Here is a 15,080-nt window from a genome sequence, read left to right on the forward strand (position 1 = left end):
AATTAATAATGGAGAGGCGTCAATTATGACACCTATCCATTATTAATCCAATACTAGTAAAGGGTTAAAAAAAAACACACACATTATTAAAAATTAATTTAATGAAAAAAACACAAAGGTTGTTGTATTAATTTATTCTACTCTCAATCCACTCACTGAAGACCCTCGATCTGTAAATTAAAAAAAAATAATAAACCAAGAATATACATACCTTCCGAGGATCTGTAAGGTCCAACGATGTAAATCCATCTGAAGGGGTTAAAATATTTTGCAGGCAGGAGTTCTGCTAATGCAGCGCTACTCCTGTCTGCAAAATCCCAGCGAATGAAGGTAAAGTAGGTCAATGACCTATATTTAGCTTCATTTGTGGTGAGGCGCCCTCTGCTGGCTGTTCCTAGATCATGGGAACTTTCCTAGAAAGCTCCCAGGCTCGAGTTCATATGAGGACAACCAGCAGAGGGGCCCTCTTATGATCTCGAGCCAGGGAGCTTTCTAGGAAAGTTCCCACGATCTAGGAACAGCCAGCAGAGGGCGCCTCACCGCAAATGCAGGTAAATATAGGTCAATGACCTACTTTACCTTCATTCTCCGGGATTTTGCAGGCAGGAGTAGCGCTGCATTAACAGAACTCCTGCCTGCAAAATATTTTAACCCCTTCAGATGGATTTACATCGTTGGACCTTACAGATCCTCGGAAGGTATGTATATTCTTGGTTTATTATTTTTTTTTAATTTACAGACCGAGGGTCTTCAGTGAGTGGATTGAGAGTAGAATAAATTAATACAACAACCTTTGTGTTTTTTTCATTAAATCAATTTTTAATAATGTGTGTGTTTTTTTTTAACCCTTTACTAGTATTGGATTAATAATGGATAGGTGTCATAGTTGTCGCCTCTCCATTATTAATTTGGCTTAATGTCACCTTACAATAGCAAGGTGGCATTAACCCTTCATTACCCCATATCCTACCGCTACACGGGAATGGGAAGAGAGTGGCCAAGTGCCAGAATAGGCGCATCTTCCAGATGTGCCTTTTCTGGGGTGGCTGGGGGCAGATGTTTTTAGCCAGGAGGGGGGGGGGCAATAACCATGGACCCTCTCCAGGCTATTAATATCTGCCCTCAGTCACTGGCTTTACCACTCTGGCGGAGAAAATTGTGCGGGAGCCCACTCCAATTTTTTTTCCGCCATTTAACCCCTTAATTTACTAGCTAGAACGGCCAAATTTTGCATATACACACTACTAACATTAGTAGTGTGGAATATGCAAAAAAAATGGGGATATGAGATGGTTTACTGTATGTAAACCATGTCTCATATCATGTCGGGTTTTAGGAAGGAGAAAGCAAAAGCCGGCAATTGAATTACCGGCTTTCTGCTATATCGCGCTGGATGAAATATTAATATATATACATATATGTGTCTCAATGACATATATACAGTACATATATACCTATTCTATGTGTACTGTTATGTCTGCTAATGAAAGGTGTAATGAAGGCAATCCAGAGACACAGTGTGCCTAGCAATCAGAGCGCACACAGTGATCTGACAAATACCCAAAAACAAAAGAACGAGCTCTGAGACGTGGAAACTCTGTAGACCACACACCTGATCCTATCCTAAACACAACTAATAGCGGCTGTGGATTGCGCCTAGCAACTACCTATGCAACTCGGCACAGCCTAAGAAACTAGCTAGCCTGAAGATAGAAAAATAGGCCTGACTTGCCCCCAGAGAAATACCCCAAAGGAAAAGGCAGCCCCCCACATATAATGACTGTGAGTAAGATGAAAAGACAAAACGTAGGGATGAAATAGATTCAGCAAAGTGGGGCCCGATAATCTTAGACAGAGCGAGGATAGTGAAGCGAACTTTGCAGTCTACAAAAAACCCTAAAGCAAAAACCACGCAAAGGGGGCAAAAAAGACCCACCGTGCCGAACTAACGGCACGGCGGTACACCCTTTGCTTCTCAGAGCTACCAGCAAAACAAAAGACAAGCTGGACAGAAAAAAAGCAACAAATAGCAAAAAAGCACTTAGCTATACAGAGCAGCAGGTCACAGGAACAATCAGGAGAAGCTCAGATCCAACACTGGAACATTGACAAGGAGCAGGGATAGCAGCATCAGGCGGAGTTAAGTAACGAAGCAATTAACGAGCTCACCAGAACACCTGAGGGAGGAAGCCCAGAAGCTGCAGTACCACTTGTGACCACAGGAGTGAATTCAGCCACAGAATTCACAACAGTGTACACATTTATTCCACCTATTCTATTGTAAGCTGTCAGTGTGATTTTACTGTACACCGCACTGAATTGCCGGCTTTTCTATAGAACACCGCTGCGTATTCCTCGCAAGTCACACTGCTGGTCCGTGTGTAATCCGTATTTTTGGGGCTTCCATAGACTTTCATTGACGTTTTATTTGCGCAATACGGTGACAAACGCAGCATGCTGTGATTTTCTACGGCCGTAGAAAGCCGTATAATACTGATCAGTTTAATACGGCAGATAGGAGCAGGGGTATAGAGAATAATTGTGCCGTATTTTTTGCGAGTTTTACGTAGTTTCTGCGCTCTTACGTCCGTAAAACTCGCAAGTGTGACGCCGGCCGTACTCTGGAATGTAGTGACAATTCAGAGAAAACACACTTTAAGGGTAAGTTCACACTTGGTCTTTTTTCAGATTTTTTTTGCAGCAAAACCTGATTTATTGGCAGGAAAGAAGCTGCAGAATAATAGCATGTTTTCCTTGTTTTTCTTGATTTTTTTGCAGCAGTTTTGGTATGCCAGATTCGTTTCTTGTTCATGCTGATTCTTTTAGTGTTGGAAAAAAAAGTCCTATTCCACAGAATTAGGTTTTGGTTAAAAAAAAACACAGTAAAACCTGATACCTGCGCTTTTGGTGCGTTTTTTTCACCACCCATTCAAGTCAAAGGGTGACAAACTCTGAAAAATGCTGAAAGAAGTGACATGCTTTAAAGAACCATTCAAAGCACAAAATAGTGTTGACAAAAAAACCAATGTGCGTGCATGAGATTTCTAAAGTCTCATAAGCTTTGCTGGTGTTAGGTGGAACTTTTAAGAAATGTTCACTCCAGTTGCCTACTGCTGGCCTAATGGATATTGATCAGGTGCGCACTAAAGAAATACACCAGACAACACACAGTCAGATGTAAACTCTCCTTGATCAATCTATGGCTCAGCTCCAAGGGCTTTATTTAGTCAGAACACAGGTTTATATAACCCCTATAAGGGGGCTCGGTTAGCTCTGAGATGGGAGTGGTCGTATGTATTCCATTGGTTAGTGGGTTGGGCAATGAGCAAGTCTGTGGGCGGATCCATGAGGTCATCAGGGTGGGTGGGTTCATGAGGTCATCAAGGTTGGCGTCACTGTGGGTGGATCCATGAGGTCATCAGGGTGGGCGTCATCTTGGATACCAGCACATGGTGTGCTGAAACAGGAAATGGCAGCCATCTTTAGTGTCCCACTGGTCATCCTGGATATCAGCACATGGTGAAGGGTGAAACAGGAAATGGCAGCCATCTTTAGTGTCCCACTGGTCATCCTGGATATCAGCACATCGTGTGGTGGAACAGGAAATGACAGCCATCTTTAGTGTCCCACTGGTCATCCTGGATATCAGCACATCGTGTGGTGGAACAGGAAATGGCAGCCATCTTTAGTGTCCCACTGGTCATCCTGGATATCAGCACATTGTGAAGGGTGAAACAGGAAATGGCAGCCATCTTTAGTGTCCCACTGGTCATCTTGGATATCAGCACATGGTGTGATGAAACAGGAAATGGCAGCCATCTTTAGTGTCCCACTGGTCATCTTGGATATCAGCACATGGTGTGATGAAACAGGAAATGGCAGCCATCTTTAGTGTCCCACTGGTCATCTTGGACATCAGCACATGGTGTGATGAAACAGGAAATGGCAGCCATCTTTAGTGTCCCACTGATCATCCTGGATATCAGCACATCGTGTGGTGGAACAGGAAATGGCAGCCATCTTTAGTGTCCCACTGGTCATCCTGGATATCAGCACATGGTGAAGGGTGAAACAGGAAATGGCAGCCATCTTTAGTGTCCCACTGGTCATCCTGGATATCAGCACATCGTGTGGTGGAACAGGAAATGACAGCCATCTTTAGTGTCCCACTGGTCATCCTGGATATCAGCACATCGTGTGGTGGAACAGGAAATGGCAGCCATCTTTAGTGTCCCACTGGTCATCCTGGATATCAGCACATCGTGTGGTGGAACAGGAAATGACAGCCATCTTTAGTGTCCCACTGGTCATCCTGGATATCAGCACATCGTGTGGTGGAACAGGAAATGGCAGCCATCTTTAGTGTCCCACTGGTCATCCTGGATATCAGCACATTGTGAAGGGTGAAACAGGAAATGGCAGCCATCTTTAGTGTCCCACTGGTCATCTTGGATATCAGCACATGGTGTGATGAAACAGGAAATGGCAGCCATCTTTAGTGTCCCACTGGTCATCTTGGACATCAGCACATGGTGTGATGAAACAGGAAATGGCAGCCATCTTTAGTGTCCCACTGGTCATCTTGGACATCAGCACATGGTGTGATGAAACAGGAAATGGCAGCCATCTTTAGTGTCCCACTGGTCATCTTGGACATCAGCACATGGTGTGATGAAACAGGAAATGGCAGCCATCTTTAGTGTCCCACTGATCATCCTGGATATCAGCACATGGTGAAGGTTGAAACAGGAAATGGCTGCCATCTTTAGTGTCACACTGGTCATCTTGGATATCAGCACATGGTGTGATGAAACAGGAAATGGCAGCCATCTTTAGGGTCTCACTTTGATCTGAGAAAGCTTATGTAAGGTTAAACAATACATGTTATGGGTTGCTTCTACCAAAATCTTATGTCTTGAGGTTAATTAAGTATTTGATCTTATGGCTCTCCTCAACAATGGTACTAAAAAAAGCAGCTGAAAATCAGCATTAAGAAAATGCAGCAAAAACGCCTAGTGTGAACATAGCCTTAAAAACCATCTAGGTTTGAAGTGATGAGGATGATTAGCCTAAGGCCAGAGTCACACTAGCATGTAATACGGACGAGTGCTTTGTGAGAAAACATCGCATAGCACTCGGACCAATGTTAATCTATGGGGAAGCTCTCATCACCGTTCTTTTTCCCAGGCGTATTCTACGTGCGAGTGAAATTGCAGCATGCTGCGATTTTACATGTACAGTGCCTTGCGAAAGTATTCGGCCCCCTAGAACCTTTCAACCTCTTCCCACATATCATGCTTCAAACATAAAGATACCAAATGTAAATTTTTGGTGAAGAATCAACAACAAGTGGAACACAGTTGTGAAGTTGAACGAAATTTATTGGTTATTTAAAATTTTTGTGGAAATTCAAAAACTGAAAAGTGGTGCGTGCAATATTATTCAGCCCCTTTAACTTAATACTTTGTTGCGCCACCTTTTGCTGTGATTACAGCTGCAAGCCGCTTGGGGTATGTCTCTATCAGTTTTGTACATCGAGAGACTGAAATTCTTGCCCATTCTTCCTTGGCAAACAGCTCGAGCTCAGTGAGGTTTGATGGAGATCGTTTGTGAACAGCAGTTTTCAGCTCTTTCCACAGATTCTCGATTGGATTGAGGTCTGGACTTTGACTTGGCCATTCTAACACCTGGATACGTTTATTTGTGAACCATTCCATTGTAGATTTTGCTTTATGTTTGGGATCATTGTCTTGTTGGAAGACAAATCTCCATCCCAGTCTCACATCTTTTGCAGACTCCAACAGGTTTTCTTCAAGAATGGTCCTGTATTTGGCTCCATCCATCTTCCCATCAATTGTAACCATCTTCCGTGTCCCTGCTGAAGAAAAGCAGGCCCAACCATGATGCTGCCACCACCATGTTTGATAGTGGGGATGGTGTGTTCAGGGTGATGAGCTGTGTTGCCTTTACGCCAAACATATCGTTTGGCATTGTTGCCAAAAAGTTCGATTTTGGTTTCATCTGACCAGAGCACCTTCTTCCACATGTTTGGTGTGTCTCCCAGGTGGCTTGTTGCAAACTTTAAACAACACTTTTTATGGATATTTTTGAGAAATGGCTTTCTTATTGCCACTCTTCCATAAAGGCCAGATTTGTGCAGTGTACGACTGATTGTTGTCCTATGGATAGACTGTCCCACCTCAGCTGTAGATCTCTGCAGTTTATCCAGAGTGACCATGGGCCTCTTGGCTGCATCTCTGATCATTCTTCTACTTGTTTGAGATGAAAGTTTAGAGGGACGGCCGGGTCTTGGTAGATTTGCAGTGGTATGATACCGTACGCCTTCCATTTCAATATGATCGCTTGCACAGTGCTCCTTGGGATGTTTAAAGTTTTGGAAATCATTTTGTATCCAAATCCGGCTTTAAACTTCTCCACAACAGTATCACGGACCTGTTGTGTTCCTTGGTCTTCATGATGTTCTCTGTGCTTCAAACAGAACCCTGAGACTATCACAGAGCAGGTGCATTTATACGGAGACTTGATTACACACAGGTGGATCATATTTATCATCATTAGGCATTTAGGACAACATCGGATCATTCAGAGATCCACAATGAAATTCTGCAGTGAGTTTGCTGCACTGAAAGTAAAGGGGCCAAATAACATTGCACGCCTCACTTTTCAGTTTTTGAATTTCCACAAAAATGTTAAATAACCAATAAATTTCATTCAACTTCACAATTGTGTTCCACTTGTTGTCGATTCTTCACCAAAAATTTACATTTGGTATCTTTATGTTTGAAGCATGATATGTGGGAAAAGGTTGAAAAGTTCCAGGGGGCCGAATATTTTCACAAGGCACTGTATATAGGCCGAGTTTCGCCAATGCAAGTCTATAGGTGCGAGAAAAAACCACACAGCACTCGCAGCATGCGAGTGCTGTCCGTTTTTTTACACACCGTTGTCCTTTGTAAAGCCGGTAATTCATGTGTGGTGTACAGTAAAATCACACTGACAGGTTAGAACAGATAGAATAGGAATATACACATAGAATATATACAGTATATATATATATGTATATATGTATAGGTGTCAGTAACACATATATATATATATATATATATATATATATATACATATATACTAGCTATTGAACCCGTTTTACGCCCGGGTGGCGAGCATCTATATTGGCATATGGTCTCCATCCTGGTATGTGCTGCTCCATCCTGTCATGAGCTGCTCCATCCTGCGTCCCCATCCTGTCATGTGCTGCACCCATCCTGCACCCTCATTCTGACATGTGCTGCTCCAATCCTGCACCCCCATTCTGACATGTGCTGCTCCATCCTGCGTCCCCATCCTGTCATGTGCTGCACCCATCCTGCGCCCCCATCCTGCCATGTGTTGCACCCATCTTGCACCCCCATTCGGTCATGTGTTGCACCCATCCTGCGCCCCCATTCTGACATGTGCTGCTCCCAATCCTGCGCCCCCATTGCGACATGTGCTGCTCCCATCCTGCGCCCCCATTCTGACATGTGCTGCACCCATCCTGCGCCTCCATTCTGACATGTTCTCACCCATCTTGCGCCTCCATTCTGTCATTTGCTGCTCCCATCCTGCGCCCCCATCCTGTCATGTGCTGCTCCCATCTTGTGCCCTTGTTCTGTCATGTGCCGCTCCCATCCTGTGCCCCTGTTCTGTCATGTGCTGCTCCCATCCTGCAGCCCCGTTCTGTCATGTGCTGCTCTATTCTGTCATGTGCTGCTCCCATCCTGCGCCCCCGTTCTGTCATGTGCTGCTCCCATCCTGCGCCCCGTTCTGTCATGTGCTGCTCCCATCCTGCGCCACCATTCTTTAATTTGCTTCTCCCATCCATATGCCCCATAAGCTGCTCCATTATGGTTGATGGCCCCCATAAAATGCTCCAGTGTGTATGCCCCCGTACACTGCTCCATAAAGGTTTATGGCCCCCATAAGACGCTCCAGTGTGTGTGCCCCCATACACTACTCCATAAAGGTTTATGGCCCCCATAAGATGCTCCATAATATATGCCCCCGTACACTGCTCCATTATGGTTGATGGCCCCATAAGATGCTCCATTGTATTATATGCCCCCCATAAGATTCTCAATTGTATTATATGCCCCCCATAAGATGCTCCATTGTATTATATGCCCCCCATAAGATGCTCCATTGTATTATATGCCCCCCATAAGATGCTCCATTGTATATGCCCCGTATGCTGCTGCCATATATAAAATAAAAAAAATACCATACTCACCTAGGTCGCTGGGCGCCGAGTGCTGGAGGCCTGAGTAGGCGGGGACACCGGCGCGCTGTGGGGGTCAGGTGTCGGTATCACCGCTAGCTCAGGCCCCCAGCACTTGCTATACTCACCTGTCTGTCCCGTTCCACCGCTGCGCGCCGCCATCTTCCGGCTCCTCTGGCTGTGACTGTTCAGTCAGAGGGCGGCGCCGGCGCGCATTAAGCACGTCATCGCGCCCTCTGAACTGTGAACGTCACAGCAGAGGACCCGGGAGACAGAGCTGCACGCAGCGCTGGAACGGGGGACAGGTGAATATACTTACCCTCCTGGCGGTCCCTGACTCTCCGGTGATCGCGGTGTGCGTTGAGTGTTTACGCATACCGCGATCTCCTGGGAGCGTCACTGTGTGGGGGCCAGACTGCGCCGGCGCTTGCGCAGTCTATAAAGGCTTCGGACAGAGTGACGCTCCCAGCGTTATATTATAGATATATGTATTTATATTGCATAGAGAGATAGATAGAAGAATAGCCAGTAATACATCTGCCGGCTTCTGTAAAATCACTGCAGGAGCAGACACAATAGAAGAGATGGGTTACATGCAGTAAATACATATAGAATAGGTAGATATATAGATGTCAGTGACAAACACAATTAGTACAGTGTGTGTGCAAATTACTGGACATGTATTTAAAAAAAGATTATTTTACGGAAAAAAAGGGTGTGGACTCCTGCGCAATTTTTGCAACCAGCAGAGGGAAGGCCAACAGCTGGGGGCAGATGGTTATAGCCTGGGAAGGGAGTAATACCCATGGAGCTTCCCATGCTATTAATATCAGCTCACAACTGTATACTTAGCCTTTACTGGCTATTAAATAGGGGACCCCCAAAAAATGAAGTGGGGTCCCCCATAATTAATAACCAGCCAAGGCTATGCAGACAGCTGCAGGCTGATATTAATAGCCTAGGAAGGGGCCATGGATATTGGCCCCCCTGGCTAAATACATCAGCACCCAGCCGCCCGAGAAAAGGTGCATCTCTAAGATGCGCCAATTCTGCCACTTAGCCTGGCTCTTCCTTCTTGCCCTGTAGCTGTGGCAAGTGGGGTAATAGTTGTGGGGTTGATGTCACTTTTATATTGTAAGGTGACATCAAGCCCACGGCTTAGTAATCGAGAGGTTTCAATAAGACCCCTCTCCATTACTAATCCAATATTTGTTACACGGTAAATAAAGACACAAACAGAATAAAGTCTTTTAATGAAATAAAACACAATACAGTTTTCCCATTTTATTATTACTCCTAATCCATGTGACGCCCTCAATCTCCTGTAATAAAAATAACAAAACAACAATATACCATACCTGTCCGTTGTTGTGTCCTATGCTGTAATCCATATCTGGGGAATATACAGTTTTCAACCAGGATGGTGCCAAGATGCGACCGCCCCAGATGAAAACCACTGGGGAATGAGCTCCTGAGAACGGAGCTTCACTGACTAGAGATGACTTCACTGAAGCTGCGCTCCCTCACAGCCTGAACTGCAATGAACTCTGGAGCGTGGGAAAATGAGAGTGTATTCAAATATTGAAAGGTTTCTATATGTATTGTAGAAAGTTGCAGCACTTATTGTTTATTGTAAGGTGTGATAGTTTAGAGCTGAGCTCACTGAGTATCCGTACAGGATCGCAGCAGAGTATTCTGTGCAAAAGTGTAATGCAGGTGTGGGACATAATGTGAGAATGCATTAAAAAATAGAAGTAATAGTTTATTTTGATCAATTAGCAAAATGCAAAGTGAAGAAACAAAAAAAGGAAACTAAATCAAATCAATACTTGGTGTGATCATGATCACCCTCTGCCTTCAATTCTGTCAACTCTTGCAGTATTTGAAGGAACTCGGTGGGGAGATTGTTCCAAACATCTTGGAGAACTAATCACAGATCTCCTGTGGATGTAGTGAACGTGGCATGGAGCGGTGGCCGTTGGGGGGGTACTTGTCTCTTGTGCCTCAGCACGTTACATGACGGTGGAGGTTCCGGATGGGTGTAGACTTGTGCTATGAGGATACGTCGCCCTTGCAGGCCACATGATAATGATGACTTTGGTTGGCCACGACTGGATGTTGACCAGTTCAATGAGACAAGCACAGAAAAGAAAACAAACAACAGTCTTTTACTAAACAGTAACTTGGTGGGAACTATGTACAGTAGATAGCGGGTGCAAATGCTTCACAAACTTTTTTTTAACACATGGAGCATCTTGAACATCTTCACATGCATTATCCCTGCCCTTCTCAGAATAATTCGGGTCTACCACATTGCGTCCTATAGTGGCATGTAAAGGTTTGGGCACCCTTTGTCAAAATTACTGTTATTGTGTACAGTAAATCAAGTTGAAGGGTAAATGAACTCTAAAAAGCTAAAAGTGAAAGGTACACATTTCCTTTACATTTTAGTAAAAATAAAATAAAAATTATATATATATATATATATATATATATATATATATATATAAAATATATGAAAGCTGTGATTAAAAATCATGGTTATTCCACAAAATATTGATTTCTGAACTCTTCCTGAGTTAAAACATTAGTATTGTTGTTTCTAAATGATTTTGAACTTGTTTTCTTTGCATTATTTGAGGTCTAAAAGCACTGTTTTGTTTTTTTTAATTGTGTCCATTTCTCCTTTTCAGAAAAAAATACAAAATTTATTGCTTGGAAATTCGGAGACATGTTGTCAGAAGTTTATAGACTAAAAGAACAATTTACATTTTACTAAAAAATATACCAATAAAGAGAAAAGTCAGACAAACTGAACATTTTGCAGTGGTCTCTTAATTTTTGGCAGATCTGTACATATATTCATATATTCATCTTTGATGTTTTAAAAATGAAAAAAAAGTAAAATGGGCCGATGCAAAAGTCTAACCATGCTTGGAGATTTTTTGACCAATGTTTCAGACATTAATTAGCCCGATAGGGTTACGGCTTGTTCAATATCATCGTTAGGAAAGGTCAGGTTTTCCAAATTTCCCAGCTTTATAAATACCCAGCCTCCTCTAACCTTGAGCCAAAAAACATCAGTTATGTGTTCTAAGCAGCTGAATAGCACTCTGAAAAAGAAAATGGTGGAGGCCCACAAAGCAGGAGAAGATAGCAAACGTTATCAAGTTGCCCTTTCCTCAGTTCCAAATGTAATAAAGAAATGGCGGTTACCAGGAACAGTGGAGGTCAAGATAAGGTCTGGAAGACCAAGCAAAATTTCAGTGAGAGGTGCTTGTAGGATTGTTAGAGTGGCAAATCAGAACACCCGCTTGACTGCAAAAGACTTTCAGGAAGATTTATCAGACCAGGGAGTTGTGGTACATTGTTCTACTGTTCAGAAACACCTTCACAAATATTGCCTTCATGAGAGAGTCATCAGAAGAAAACCTCTCCTGCGTCCTCACCAAAAAATTCAGCATCAGAAGTAGGCAAAACAACATCTAAACAAGACTGATGCACTTTGGAAACAAGTCCTCTGGATTGATGAGATTAAAATACAACTCTTTGGCCACAATGATCAAAGGTATGTGTGGAGAAAAAAGGGCACAGAATTTCAGGAAAAGTACATTCACTAACCATTAAGCTTGGGGGTGGATCAATCATGCTTTGGGGTTGTGTTGCAGCCAATGGCATTGGGTACAATTCACTATTAGAGGGAAGGATGGATTCAATGAAATATCAACAAATTATTGAAGCAAACATAACACCATCTGTAAAAAGCTGAAGTTGATAAGAGGATGACATCTACAAATCGATAATGATTCTAAACACATTTGAAAATCCACACTAGACTACCTCAAAAGGCGCAAGCTGAAGGTTTTAGAATGGCCCTCACAGTCCCCTGATCTGGACATCATTGCAAATCTGTTGAAAAGACCTCAAAATAGCAGAGGATGCAAGACGACCCAGGAATCTCACAGAGCTGGAAGTGTTTTCCAAATAAGAATGGATGAAAATCCCTGAAACAAGAACTGAAAGACTCTGGGCTGGCTACAAAAAGCGTTTACAAGCTGTGATACATTGAAAATGGGGTGCTACTAGGTACTAAGCATGCAGGGTGCCCAAACTTTTGCATCAGCCCATGTTCCTGCTTGTAATTTTTAAAATGTAAAAGATGAAAATATATTTTAGCATTTCTGACACCGTGGAACTCGCCCAGGGAACTCTTTTTGTCTCGCGTCCTCGGTTCCGTCTTAGCCCGTTACCTCTCTGAGTTATAAACTCGGGGTAATACTGTTCAGTGTGTCGTCCCAGGACCCTTCTCTAGTTGAGCACTCTGTCCTTCGGTCACTTCTCTCTTTCTCTACTCAGGATCACGATATCCACCGACTCGGTCTCCAATTAGGGACACCCAAGTCACGCAGCTCTGCTGACTAGTCAGATCTTAGGCCAGTTTCCGTGGCACATGGGCCTTATCTAACATTCTTACAGGTAACTGTCTCTGTCCCTTCACTTACGCCCCTCCCACTATGGGCTAGTCTCAAACATTTAACCATAACTCTCTCAACCATCGAGCAAAATACAACACAAAGACAAATAATATCATAACTGTACTCGAGTCCTCAAGGGGGAACATGGGCAGTATGTCCATCTCTTTACAGTAGGCTTGTGCAAATCTGACTCCTCATGTAATTCCACACAGACCCAATGATGTTGAAATCAGGGCTGTATGGTGGAGCCATATCATCACTTTCAGGACTCCTTGTTCTTTTCACACTGAAGATAGTGCTTAATGACATTGGCTGTCATGTTTGGCGTCATTGTTCTTCAGCAGAATAAATGTGGATCCAATCTGATGCCTCCTGATAGTATTGCGTGACTGACAAGTATCTGCCTGTATTTTTCAGCATAGATGCCACCATTCATTCTGACCAAGATCCCAACTCCATTTGCTAAAATTCAGCCCCAAATTCGCAAGGAACCTCCATCTCCCCGCAGAGCCCTGAACACATCATCAAGTCTGTCTGGAATTACATGAAAAGACAGAAGCCGACATCCACAGAAGATCTGTGGTTAGTTCTCCAAGATGTTTGGCACAATCTCCCTGCAGAGTCCTTTCAAAAGCTGTGTGCAAGTACTGAGAAGAACTGATGCAGCTTGAAGAAAAATGTTGCTGCCAACAACTCTTGATTTGATTTAGAATCCTCTTTTGTGCATTTTGTTAATGGAAAAAAATAGACGGCTAACACTTGTGTATTTCACGGGCAGCACGGTGGCTCAGTGGTTAGCACAGCAGCGCTGGAGTCCTGGGTTCTAATCCCACCTTGGACACCATCTGCAAAGAGTTTGTATGTTCTCTCCGTGTTTGCATGGGTTTCCTCCGGGTACTCCAGTTTCCTCCCACATTCCAAAGACATACTGATAGGGAATTTAGATTGTGAGCCCCATTGGGGACAGCGATGATAATGTGTGCAACCTGTAAAGCGCTATATAAAAATATATTTAAAAATAAAGATTATTATTAAGATTATTATCCTTGCTGGCAGCATTCTTCCCCACGCCTGCCTAAACTATTGCACAGTACAGCATGTATAGGGGATCAGGGCTGATCAGCTCGGACTGGCTGACAGGAGAGCAGGTGAAGCCCCGGTGGGCCGCTGTGCAGCAGAGCTCCTCACCACAGAGCAGTAGTATGTGCCTGCACAGGCCCCAGCTCACCAACTGCCCACTGTTACTGAGGTACTGAGTGTAGCTGCCCCCAGCTCTTGCACCACACAGATTCCCCCCGTCCACTAGGGGGAGTACAATGGGCAGTTACATAGGACTGCCACACAGGAGGGCACCTCGGGGGGCACGGCGGGCGCACACCGCAGACTCCGCCAGTGTGCAGGAGGAGGGGACAGCCGCCATCCCGCCCCCTCCTCCTCCTCCTCCTCCCGCCCGCTCTCCTGCCCACACATCCTCTCTCCAGCCATTCCCCCTCTCATTAATAACACTGCTGGATTCCTCAGCCCCTCATCATCAGGGGGGACACCCTGGCAGAGACGCCGAGGAGCAGGGACTGCATGCCCGTCACCTGCGCCCTCCTGCACCGCCCCGGAGTGTGGCTGCAGTCCCTGCAATCAGTGCGCGGATTCCCCGAGCCCAGGACGTGGAGGCTGAGCCCCTCCATCCGCGGAGCCCCCGCTAGTGCCTGGCCCCAGCATGCCGACCCTCCGGACAGATGTGCCCGGGCTGCTGGCGCTGGGATCGCTGTGCTGCGCCCTGCTCATCCATGCCACCTCCGTCAGCGATGGTGAGTGCCACCTGGTCACGGGCAGCAGATGCGGCTTCTTGTGTTGCACGTTCACATTGCAGGGCCTGCGGATGATGGCGGTGTGCCCCGGCACATGTGGAGTGGCAGGCGATGGCATGCTGCCCCTTGTAGTGCCCGTGCCGGGGTATCCATCAGATCCATGCAGGGATTCCTCATCTCCCCTCATCCTCAGCCCCGGAGATGGGGCCCCTGTGACGGCAGGGATGTGGGGGTGATGGAGCCCCTGGATGTGACCAGCACCGGGGCTATTGTGGTGCTAACAATGAGATGTGATGTGGGGAGAAAGGTGCCCTCCTCGGTGGGGGATGGGGGCTTCAGGATCTGCCATTCATCTATGTACAGATCCCAGATGTGCGACTGGAGAAGACCTGGTGTCTGTCCACATGAATGGTGGGGACCGCGGACACGTCCTTTGTCAATGGGGACTATGTCTGATGATGGAGGCCTTGTAAGCGTCTTCTGATGGCAGGGACTTTGTATATGTCGTCTGCTGATGATGGAGAA

General features: G+C 45.1%; 1 protein-coding gene across 2 annotated transcripts in view; it reads left to right on the forward strand.

Moving 5' to 3' along the window:
- Nucleotides 1-14,328: 14,328 nt before the first annotated feature.
- LRP1 (LDL receptor related protein 1) overlaps nt 14,329-15,080 on the forward strand; it is a 439,205-nt gene continuing 438,453 nt past the window's right edge. The window contains exon 1 of one of the 2 annotated variants that reach the window (XM_069758543.1): nt 14,329-14,555. In XM_069758543.1, the coding sequence (XP_069614644.1) occupies nt 14,465-14,555 (91 nt within the window). In that variant the 5' untranslated portion in view covers nt 14,329-14,464. The remainder of the gene's footprint in view (nt 14,556-15,080) is intronic. The other variant, XM_069758544.1, reaches the window with a different exon arrangement.

Source organism: Ranitomeya imitator, chromosome 3 (assembly GCF_032444005.1).
Source record: "Ranitomeya imitator isolate aRanImi1 chromosome 3, aRanImi1.pri, whole genome shotgun sequence".
In the NCBI taxonomy this organism is placed as follows: Eukaryota; Metazoa; Chordata; class Amphibia; order Anura; family Dendrobatidae; genus Ranitomeya; species Ranitomeya imitator.